At 34.0% G+C, this 12207-nt stretch overlaps 3 protein-coding genes across 3 annotated transcripts; 2 read left to right on the top strand and 1 right to left on the bottom strand.

Annotated features, from left to right (window-relative positions):
- Positions 1 to 1367: 1367 nt before the first annotated feature.
- On the bottom strand, positions 1368 to 2270 carry LOC130589545 (uncharacterized). The gene has a single exon (XM_057390826.1). It carries the CDS (start codon positions 2268 to 2270, stop codon positions 1368 to 1370), a length of 903 nt encoding a protein of 300 aa, XP_057246809.1.
- A 3199-nt stretch (positions 2271 to 5469) lies between these two features.
- LOC104899489 (glycine-rich protein 23) lies at positions 5470 to 6299 on the top strand. Its single transcript, XM_010686686.4, has one exon. The coding sequence runs from the start codon at positions 5561 to 5563 to the stop codon at positions 6071 to 6073; it is 513 nt and encodes a 170-aa protein (XP_010684988.1). The 5' UTR covers positions 5470 to 5560; the 3' UTR covers positions 6074 to 6299.
- Positions 6300 to 11336: 5037 nt separating this feature from the next.
- Positions 11337 to 11723, top strand: LOC104899490 (glycine-rich protein 5). Its single transcript, XM_010686687.2, has one exon. It carries the CDS (start codon positions 11337 to 11339, stop codon positions 11721 to 11723), a length of 387 nt encoding a protein of 128 aa, XP_010684989.1.
- The last annotated feature ends 484 nt before the right edge of the window (positions 11724 to 12207 follow it).

Below are 12207 nucleotides of genomic sequence, written 5' to 3' on the forward strand. Positions count from 1 at the left end.
AAGATAATTCCTGCAAATATCATTCACTCTATTCAGAATAGCCTTGGGCAGAATAAAGATTTGTGCCCAATAACTATGCAAGCTCATCAGGACAGCATTCACCAACTGAGCTCTTCCAGCAAAAGACAAATTCCTAGGGCTCCACCATCTGATTTTAAGCACCATTTTCTCAATCAGCTTTTCACAATCAGCTATTTTTAGCTTCTTAGTGCTTATAGGTACCCCAAGGTACCTAAAAGGAAGTTCTTCCTTAACAAACCCTGAAAAGCTTGCTATTCTGTTAACTTCACTCTCCTCCACTGCTGAGCAATACAAGGAGGATTTGTGTTTGTTTGCTTGTAAACCAGAAGACTCAGTAAATAACTTCAACCCTTGCATCATGAGATAAGCAGATTTGGCTTCTCCTTTGCAAAAGAGAATTAAATCATCTGCAAAGCATAGATGATTTATCTTAAGTTCAGCACAACCCTTAAAGTATTTGAAGTCTGGTTGCTCTCCTACATAGTCAAGGATCCTTGACAAATAGTCCATGCATAGTACAAAGAGCATGGGTGACATAGGGTCACCCTGTCTTAACCCCCTTTTTGCTTCAAAGAATCCTTCTGCACTGCCATTCATCAATAGTGTAAACTTTGGGGTTGTTATACAAGCCATGACACACTTGATGAACTGAAGAGGAAAGTTCAAAGCCTCCAGTAGCTCTTTGACAAATGACCACTCAACAGAGTCATATGCCTTTTTTAAATCAATCTTCATCATCAAACCCTTCACTTGGTTATTTTTATTGCCAAATCTTTTAACCAAGTCTTGGCACAAGAGGATGTTGCTTATGATATTCCTTCCAGTAATAAAGGCACTCTGTGTATGTGACACTATTTCTGGTAAGATCTTCCCAAGCTGTGTGCAAATTAGCTTAGTGATGATCTTATAGAGGATAGAGCAACATGCAATTGGTCTATAGTCACCCACATCTGCAGGGCTTGAACTCTTTGGGATCAATGTGATGGCAGTCACATTAATTTCTTTTAGAATCTTCCCATTTCTGAAAAAATCTTGCACAGCTTCCACAATGTCTCTCCCAACTATATCCCAGCTCTTCTTATAGAAGCAACTTGAATATCCATCTAACCCATACGCCTTATCATCAGGAATAGAAAATAGAGCTGCCTTGATTTCATCATTGTTAAACTTCATGTTGAGAGCTTGCTGTTGTCTGTTATCCAGAATTTTTCCTTTTGCAATTATGCTGGGTTCTATCTTCCTGGTAGCACTATTGCTCCCCAATAAACCTTGATAAAATTCTAGGAAAGCCTCCACAACTTCCCCAGAATTTGCAGCCCAAGTTCCATCTACTCTTCTTATTGTATTTATTCTACTATCTGCATTCTTCTTTGTTTAATACTCTGGTGGAAAGCTCTAGTATTATCATCTCCCTCAGTTATCCACCTCAGCTTTGCTTTCTGACTGAGGAAAGCACTGTATTGCTTGTGAGCTTCACTATAGTCCTTCCTTGCATCTTGTTCTTTATGCCTCAGCTCAAGATCATGAGGATTGAGCTGTAACTCTTTCTTCCAGTGGATCATATTTTGATAAGTTTGAGTATGCTTTACTGAAACATCACCAAACTGAGTGCTATTTAACACCCTCAGATCCTTCTTTAAGGCTTTAAGCTTACTCACAATTTGATACATTTTACACCCCCTCACTGGTTGCTGCCACACCTTCTTCACAATGTCCTGAAACTCAGGAGCTTGACACCACATATTAAAAAATCTGAAGGGTTTCTTCTTTAGCTCATTCTGAAATGATTTGACCAAAAGTGGACAATGGTCATATTCCCCTTCAGGCATAGTGATGATTTCAGTGTTAGGCCACTGCTCAAACCAGCTTTCATTCCCCAAAGCTCTATCCAGTTTGCAGAAAACTCTGTCAATTCCCTCTTGTTTATTGTTCCAGGTATAGAATTGCCCAGATGTTTTCAACTCATTCAAATTACATTCTTCCATACATTGCAGCATATCCATGATCTCTCTTGTTCTAACAGGTTGCCCTACTCTTTCATCTGTTCTCATTATTGAGTTGAAGTCTCCCATAATCACCCATGGAGCATCATTCATTTTTATATCCTTCAAATCCTTCCATAAGTCCATTCTCTCCTGTCTACTATTTAAGCCATAAATGAAAGAGCAGAAAAACTTCTTTCCACCATTAAGCACCTCTACCTCAGTATGTATCAGCTGACTTGAACACTTGATAATATTCACAGCCATAGAAGTAGGATACCATCCCAAAATAATCCTTCCTTTGCCATGCCAAGGGTTATTAGTTGTAATACACCATCCAGGACATACATTAAGGTAAAACTCACCTAAGGAGTGAGCTTTAACCTTTGTTTCTAGGAAACTGAACAGCCTTATGTTGTGGGAAACTAGGAAGTTCCTCACCTCTTGTTGTTTTTTCCTGTTGTTCAGCCCCCTCACATTCCAACACACCATATTATCCATTCATGGTAGGAGGCTCCCCATCCTCACCATGAACACCCGATTTCGGACTCCCATCCTTGTCTTCTTTCCCTCCTTCATCCTCCAGTTCACCTAGTATTTCAAACCCATTCTGGATTAAGATTTCTTGTCTTTTTGCACTATTGGGACCATTACCTTCAGTAGCACCTCCCTGGACCAATTGAAAACCCTCATCATCCTTAGGAGTTGGTCCTTTAGGTATCCATTTCTTCTTCACTATTTTCTGAGTCTCCTTCTTATATTCATCTATGTTGTGGCCAAATCCTTTACACTTATTACAAAATGTAGGACGCCATTCATAGACTATCTTCTGCTGCTTTAGATCCCCTTTTTCATTTTCAAATTCAATCTGATTAGGAAGCTCTCCCTGTATACTGCATTCTACCATTATTCTAGCATACATCAAACGTTCCTTAGATTGAGTGTATTGATCTAGTTTAATCGGTGTCCCTATCCCTGCCACCAACTTAAACAAGCATCGTTCACCCCAGTATTTGAGTTCAAGCCCTGGCAATTGAATCCATATTGGTACATATTTCACCTCCTCTTTCGTGAAATCCATATCAGCATCATGTTTTAATGATGGAAAAGGTTTTTAAACACTCTTACAGGAGGTTTAAGATATTTTATTATTGCTGTAAATTTATATGTGATTTATTGTGGATTTATATTGGTTGTTTTAGACGGAGAATTCTCTTTGGGTGACTTTTAAGGTTGTGAAAGTGGCCTCTCAATTTGTTTACACAAGGTACGTACATACCTATGTGTTGGTTGGATTAGTATCATAATTCTAAGGATGAGAATTATGTAATATCATGTATAGGGAACTATTTTTAGTTCATATGTGATTCCTATTAAAGTTAGATTTGCATGTTATTTATGCCGTTGTGTGAAACATGTTGGTTGTGATTTTATATTATATTTATATGGAAGATTGATGCAATCATATGTGATTCGGGAACTTTATTTTATGAGTAATTCATATGAGGGATTAATAGATATGTTGGTTTAGATCATGATTGAATCAAGTTGTTTCCTTTTGATTATTTGATTACTTTATGAGGATCGCAGGCCTTATTTGGTATGTACATTATTGAACCTATGAAAGGTGGATTGGTTGTTGACTTGGTTCAACGAATAAAGGAAAGTTATGAATTAAAGTTGGAATTAATCTTGGGTTGTTAAGTTATTTTTTATCACCTTATCTAATCTTAAGATAAAAATGAAAGTCTATAATTGTTTCATGTTTATATTATTTTTCCTACTTGTGAGTCATAACAAGTGAATAAATTATTAATCATGTAAAGTGAAACGTGAATAGCAATAGCTTTAGACTTGTGCACGTCTGAAGTATTGGACAAGTATGAGTTGGAGTACATGGTGGTAGCCCATGGCTTTCTTGGGACCGGATTGATCACCGTGTCCTATTTTTATTTTAAAGGTTCCTCGATATCGTAGGTCAAGAAATTACGGAATCGCGCCTGTATTTCGACTTCTAAATTTAAGACTGGTTTGATTTAGACAACTCGTTCCATTTACTATTCCATCTAAATTAATTAATCTATTAGTTGTGAAGTTTAGTTCCTTAAAAGCAGTTTGCAAGGTTATTATGTAATTATTTATTTATGCTTATTATTTATTAGTATCATGTTAGGGTTGGTATTTTATTATGTAATACTCAACTTTGCTGATTACATGTTTTTGAGTTGACTCTTTGATTGAATGAGTTTTATTTCTAAATTTTATCTGAATAAGCCGATATGTTATCACACGGACGATAATACTTTAATAATTCACTATATTTTATATTGAAATGGTATTTTGAAAAATAGAGAATTGTTGGGATGTTGCACTATATCATACATCGTATGGCTCTGCGTAACCTGGTGTTGTTGCTCTTGGACTTAGGGGTTTTGTCCCTTTGCTGATCCTATTGTTCTGGTTCTTTTGTTGCAATATAATATTAATCTTGCTTATAAAAAAACGTAGATCTCATTTAATGCACATTTACATAATTAACTTTAACATGTCTATAATATGTTAAACGCAACTCTCTTTTTTTCTTATGCAAAATATTTCCCATGCTAATACTCTTGTAGTCTTGTTACTTGATTTAAGAAATGAAAGGAAAAAAATAATCAATTGTACACTTTATATGGACATTTCTTCAAAATATGGTGTGAAAAGTTTCCTAAACTTCTTACGATTCAGATATTACATATACTTTATTTATTTGTTTTACTTGCAATGATTTGACTTTAACTATTTATCAACTCCACTTACTTTATTTTTGATGATTTATAGTTAAGGAAAAATATGTTCACGTGGAATCTTGTTCGATATGTGAATATACTTTCAATTTCTGAATAGCTAACATTTATAAACTTTACTTATCGATTATTCAAGATATTAATGATTGAAATTATGCATTGGTAAACGTGAAATCAAACTGGTGCAAGTTATAAAAAACGTACAAAAGAAGTATATTTGAATCTGCTACACTGTATTCCATAGCCAATTTCCATAGCTAAAATGCCTTTGATCTTGTAGTATATAGTCAGAATAAGTTAAGGTCAGATCACATAAATTCATATTAGTAAAAATAAGGTGAACTAAACATAACGATAATCAGATTTCAGAAAACTAGTTATAAGCTTGAAAAATAAATACAGATGGAAAAACAAATAAAGAAAATGTACCATACCCCAGTCACTTTTTTTTACTTTTTCATTTTTTTTTACACTATTCCAAGTAGTAATGTAAGTAATACAATTCACACCACAAAATACCCCCTCTCCAAGATGATTCAAAAAAAACAATCTCCCACATTCCAACCTATCATATTTATTATCTCCAACTATCCCACTACCAATCTACCATCCTCCATTGTAGTAGTAAATACTACCACGTTACTACCCTCATTTTCTGCATTATATATAGTCACATCATCAGTCTCTAGTCTCACTGCACCCCTCCTTCAGACACACATAGCAAAAGAGTGAGTGAGTAAGAGGGTGAGTGAGTAAGAGAGAATAATAATGGGTAAGTTTAGCATTGCATTTTTGGCAACACTACTACTGGTGCACTCTGCCTTTGCAGCAAGAACTGCACCAGTAGTACAAAACACTACTAAAAACACAAATGTAGTGGACACCACTAAGAAAGGTGTTGCACCAACTACTGATAAGAAGAATTTCGTCTCATTTGGCGGCATCGGAGGCGGTGTGGGTGGTGTTGCTGGAGTCGTTGGACCTATTGGTGGTCTCGGTGGAGGACTAGGTGGATTAGGCGGGGCAGGAGGACTAGGAGGACTAGGCGGGGCAGGTGGACTAGGCGGACTAGGCGGGGCAGGTGGACTAGGCGGACTAGGCGGGGCAGGTGGACTAGGAGGATTGGGGGGAGCGGGTGCTGGAGGACTAGGTGGTGCTGGAGGAGGACTCGGTGGTTTAGGCGGTGGTGCTGGTGGGTTGGGAGGTTTAGGAGGACTTGGCGGTGCAGGTGCCGGTGCTGGAGCTGGTGGTGGGACTGGTTGTGTTGGTGGTCTTCCTTAAGATCATTGATCATCATTTAACTATTTCTATTAATATAGCCTATAATTATACTCCTATGTAGTTTGTATTATTTGCATGGTTATGGTTTATGTAGTATTTTGTTGATTTTATGTTATTTTTGTAATATATGCATGCATGCATATGAGAGTTAGGTTGTAATAGGTATATCTTACTCTCTTGTGTATGTTGGATTTATGAGAATTATTGGTGTGTAAGTTTGCTTTTACTGCTTAATTATATTTATTTTTGCTGTCATACTTTTAATTAATTAAGTCACTCCTTTATTGTCGAATAAACATGTTTGTTAATTTTTCTTCCTAATAACTGTTTTTCAATTTAAATTAGTTATTAGGTTCTGGCTATTCTTCCCCTCAAAAAAAAAAAAGGTTATGACTATTCTCCGGGGAAGAAAAAATTACTATAAAATGATAATACTAAATATAGTTGATAGTTGAATGTATTAACTGAAGTAGTTATTTGTGTAAAGGTGTTAACAATTGCTACATCCATTTCTAAAATATTGTTACATTGACATTTTTCATTATTCACAAATAGGGGTGTAAATGCAATACGAACTGTTCAGAGTTCAATCCAGTCTAGTCCAAAATTGTCGAATTAGACTTAACTGGAAAAATATTTGTACTGGGTTCGAACTCAAACTTTTGAATCCAAATATTTTTGGACTGGATTTTGACTCACCCTTTGGAGACCAATAAGTCCAATCCACTCCAAAAATATTTCAGCATATATATTATGTATATCTAAAAAAACTTTAATATTATTGCTGAAATTTTGGTTTTTATGAAATTTTCCGCTATAAAATTCTTTTAACTAGGTCTAGAATTTTCACTTACCCTCCAAATTCCAAAGTGAGACTTGAAAACTGAAAGGCAAAAGTTATTTTACCCTTTTTGGTGTTTTTTATATTTTTCCATTTACATTTCATAAGACTTAACATATATATGTAACTTACGTTGTGGAGAGAATGTAATTAGTCCAAATTTTAATGATTCAATCATGAGAAAACATTATGAATCTAAATCGAGAAAAAATATATTATATAATAATCGAATTGGATTGTACTAGATTGAATTTGGACTCAATAAAAAAGTTTTCGGACTGGACTGGACTAAAAAAAAGTTCAGATTGAATTTGGACTCAATTTTCGAGTCAAAAAAAGTTGGACTGAATTATTTATATTTGAAAAAAGTTCAATCTAGTCCACTTACACCCCTATTCACATATATTACGTTAACCATCATTTATTATTTATACGTAAAAAATATAGTCATATGTGATCTTGTCAAATTTGTCTTAAATTTTTTTTATAAATAGCTACTTTATATAATTTATATAAATACATAACTACATATATTAATATGCGTGAAAATTTTAAGTGAGATTATACCAATATTTTTGAAACGGACATAATGTAGTTAACTGATAATTAATTTTTTATTGTATCTGAATCCTCTCCCACCAAAAAGCTATCTTCCTACTACTTTTTTAGAATTCGAGTTTGGAGTTGAATCAAGTATTTCAATAATCTGTTTCGATAAAACATTACATTTATTAATAGGTCAATTCTATAGAATAGATGAAAATCTCTATTTTAGATCCAATGTATTATCTAGGTGGCCAATTTTTCACCTAGCTCAAAGCTTCTTTTAATTTCCACAGTAGTCACGTATTGCCAACTTTGAGACCTGTCTGACAACACGGCTTCATAAATTTATTTGGTTGGCTCTTGTGACTTGACATGCATGATGCATCTCTTGCTTTCCTCCCGTTTACCCCATGGGAGATCATGAATTTATAGAAGATAATTTCAAAAGAATACTAGCAAAAAGAAAGAAGGATATATAAAAGTATACAAGTTATAAGCTTATAACTGCTTCAAAGTAATAAAGGACTGAATAACCAAAAAAAAAGATATGGATCACATTGGTTCGGCAATGAAGTTTAATTAGCTGTCACCGCTGTTGCTATGATATTATTACTTATAGCTGATATTTATTGGACTGCAGAATTGCATATGTACCAGACTGACCAATGTTGGGGGTACAACTGCATGAAGATCTGAGGTCCACTCCTCTTCTTTGCAAGTTTGGATGATTAATAAATCTTAGTCAAAATGAATTCAGTATGTAAAAAATGAAAATAGTTATGCCTAAGGCCTCCTCAGCGAGAATAATGCCCGTTTAATCTGGTACACACAATAACGTCACATTTACAATGTCATATTGATTCATCTTATCAAAGAAACTTAATAAAGAAAATTATGTTGAGTAGGTATTTATTTGACTAGAACTAGCAAAGTTTAAATATTTTTTTTTCGACATCGGAAAAATTTATATAAAAGAAACAAACATACACTTAGGACCCACTAATACTAGCACCACTTACTAGCGTTGGTGAATCTTTGACTTGACAACAAAACATATAAACACAAGCTTTTTTAGAACAAGAGTAAGTCAAACTAACATGGTTCCTCCTAATATCAAAAAACAAATTCGACGAAGGTGGAGCATTATACTTCTCCGCTTGCATTCGATTTGAGAAACGAGACATTTGTGTATCTTTTTTTAGCATTCTTTTGAAACTGTAGTTGGGCATGATATCGTTACATCCGATTGATTTTCTTCGCTTGTCCTATGCATATCATTTTTATTGTACTTACTAACGCACTTTGCTTCTCCATTCATATCATTTGTCATGTCTTCTTCCCCTTTGAGTGGATTTTCTAAACCATCGATTTTATCCTTCATTGAAACATCTACACTCGAAATTATGTTCATTAGAGCATCCATGCTGACCTCGATATATTGCATCTTCTAAAGAGCCTTAGCTGGTTTTTAACCTTCGAACTCGTTAGCTTCTTTGAGACATCAGTCAGAAGGCCCTCATTCACAATCAGAGGCGAAGTAGAGACCTGCATTGCCCTCAACTTGGAGTTGTGGAGGGCCTCCTTCAAGATTTTAGTTTTTGAATTGAATGTGCAAACCTTTAAAACTAACAAAGAGTTGGATTGACAAAATTGAACCTATTTCCTTTCTTGTAGCCTTTCTACATTTGTGTGGCAAATCATTATGCGAGAAGATCATCGCTTTTTTGTTGACAAAGGTAACTAAAAACATTTGACGGTAAAGGAAGTGGGAGAAAAAGAGAAAGGAACATATGAAGAAATCATTGCCTCCATTTCTTGATGTATATTATCTCTGTTTTTAAATAATTATACCATATTTCTTTTTTGAATGTTTTGAATTAATTGCGCAATTTCCTTTTTGTAAAGGTTTTCTCCTCACATTAGCTTTGTTTGATATTTTCAACATGCCTTTACAAAACTTGATAGCTAAAAATTTAAACTAGCGTTTATACAACTTGATAACTAAAAATTAAGATAATATTTTAGCCTCTTAGGCTATGTTCAGTTCACCTGAAATTTTCTGATCTGAACTTATCTGATCTGATCTGATCTGATCTGAACTTATTTTTTCTGATCTGATCTGATCTGAACTTATTTTTTCTGATCTGATCTGATCTGATCTGATCTGATCTGATCTGATCTGATCTGATCTGAACTTATTTTTTCAACAAGATCTTATCTTTTATAAAATATATTATTACTATTATATTATTACTTTGAAAATCATTATTATGCAATACATTATAAGATCTTCTTTATAGTGTTACTATTATTATCATTTTATTTCTATTACAACTTTTATACAACTTTTATTATTAATAATAATTATTATTATTATCATTATTATAAGAATAACAATAATAATTATAATCATAATTATTATTATTACTAAAATAATTATATAACTCAAGTCATTATTTTATAACAGCACTTATACAATGTTTCACACTTTCCCTTAAAAAAAAGTTTCACACTTGAGAAGTCGGCAAACTGAACTCTTTTTTTTCCATATAAAATAGAACAAGATATACAACCAACTATGACTTGAGCAAAAAATAAATAAATATCGTGCAACTTCAAATAGCTAGAGAGATTTGGAATTCGGTAAGAAGAGGTATACCGAATCTAAATTTATAATTTGTATGTCACACTTAGCTTATTTTGAAATGTAATCCGAAATTAGTAGTTTCGTTGTTATGAATTTGAGATATCATATTTTATATATTTCTTATTTTTGCGTCAATCTTATGTTCTTAACATGTGGCTTTTAATTTTCTATTATTTAATAACAACAAAATAACTTAATATAATAATAGCAATGACATTTATAATGGTAACAACAAGATTAATAATAATTACCAATATTAATAATTAATAAGTACAACAACAACAACAATAATAATTCTTTTGAACAAATGTACTAGTAAATTATAATACCCCCTTTGTATTTTTTTATCTTTGTCACTTAAAATCTTGACACTATTCACAATTAGAGATAATCTTTTAGATTTTTCTTAATATATAAGAAAAAATATAGTCATGTGGGGTCTTGTTTGATTCGTCTCAATGAGTACTTTATTAATATTCAATTATTATAATTTTTATTAATATGTAGTGAAAGATATTTAATAATAATAAGTTTTTAAATATAAGCATGATATGATCTGATCTGATCTGATCTGATCTGATCTGATCTGGTCTGGTCTGATCTGATCTGATCTGATCTGATCTGATCTGATCTGATCTGATCTGAACTTATTTTTTCTGATCTGATCTGATCTGAACTTATTTTTTCTGATCTGATCTGATTTGATCTGATCTGATCTGAAATAAGCAAAAATAAGGTGAACTGAACATAGCCTTATTAATCTTGTTTTCTCATACCATATTCCATATCTCTAGTAATTCAACGCTTCTTTTGTGTTACCTTAGCTCGGGGAAAGGAATTAGGGCGTTAAAGTAGCGGGTATATGATGGTTGTAGTTGTGTGAAAAAACAACAGAATCAAACCAAATAAAACCCTAGCTTTTGGGCCATATTGGTCAATTCTACCATAATTGCATGCATAATAAGCTGTATAGCACTCGCACAGTCGCACTCCTTTTTAAGTCACATAAATTCTCCTGAGCTAAGTCACAAATGCTACTATCTACCCAATATCAGTCTAGTCATAGATTCTCAAACATCTTTTCATTTAATTCCATTTATTGAAACCCCAACTTCCCCACTCCTTACTCTTCCTTTATAATCACAAGCACTCTGCACTAAGAATAGACCAACCAAGCAATAGAAGAGAGAGAAAAAACGAGAGTGAAAAAAAAAAGAGAGAAAAAAAAGATGGCAATTAGGTCTTCTGCTTTGGTATTGGCTGTTGCTTTTCTACTGCTTTCGGTCAGCCACTCCTCATTTGCAGCTAGAAACATGCAAATGAGCAGTGGTACCAAGGCACAGAATAACAACAATAATAATATGGTGCATGCCACTAGGAAAAACCCTAGTGGTAATCATGTTAATGGTCTCACTGATAACAAGAACTTTGTGTTTAGTGGTATTGGTGGTGGACTTGGTGGTGGTGCTGGTATTGTGGGACCGCTTGGTGGTGTCGGGGGATTTTCTGGAATCGGAGCTGGTGTTGGTTCTGTTTTCCCTGTTGGCGGACTCGTTGGTGGTGGTGTTGGTGGTGCAGCTGGTGCTGGTGGAGGAGTTGGTGGCATTCTTCCTTGAGCAGTTTGTGATGATGAAGTGAACGAAGTTATGCTAGGGGTTTGTTTTGCTTTGGCGTGTGGTAGACTAGCTAGTGATCAAGCTAACGTATTAGGTGTTTTAATCAATGAGTCTATGGTATTAGTAGTAATAATAAGTGTTGTCTAGATTAGGTTGTAGGATGTTGCATGAAAAAAAGATGAGTATGAGTTGTCCTTGTAATATCAAATTTCTGTCTGTCATTTTGGCTTGTGTGAGACGTATGTTCCACTATTTTCATCTATTAGAATGAGTGTCCTTTATGTATTTCAATCTGTTAATCTTAAGAAAATTCTATCGAATTGCTTGTGACCCTTGCGCTATTTTTTGTGTTAAATAAGTGTAATTGAACCAACGTCTAAGTTTTACCGATTTGGTGGTAACCCCTACAATATAAGATTGTTACACATGTCATCAAAGTTGATAATATGTAGGGAATTAAGCTGTGTGACATATGTTCAGTTTA

The sequence above is a fragment of the Beta vulgaris genome, chromosome 7, assembly GCF_026745355.1.
Source record: "Beta vulgaris subsp. vulgaris cultivar EL10 chromosome 7, EL10.2, whole genome shotgun sequence".
Taxonomy (NCBI): Eukaryota; Viridiplantae; Streptophyta; class Magnoliopsida; order Caryophyllales; family Amaranthaceae; genus Beta; species Beta vulgaris.

Coding starts and splice junctions, on each gene's coding strand:
- LOC130589545 (XM_057390826.1), bottom strand. CDS start 2,270: ATGGCTGTGAATATTATCAAGTGTTCAAGTCAGCTGATACATACTGAG.
- LOC104899489 (XM_010686686.4), top strand. CDS start 5,561: ATGGGTAAGTTTAGCATTGCATTTTTGGCAACACTACTACTGGTGCAC.
- LOC104899490 (XM_010686687.2), top strand. CDS start 11,337: ATGGCAATTAGGTCTTCTGCTTTGGTATTGGCTGTTGCTTTTCTACTG.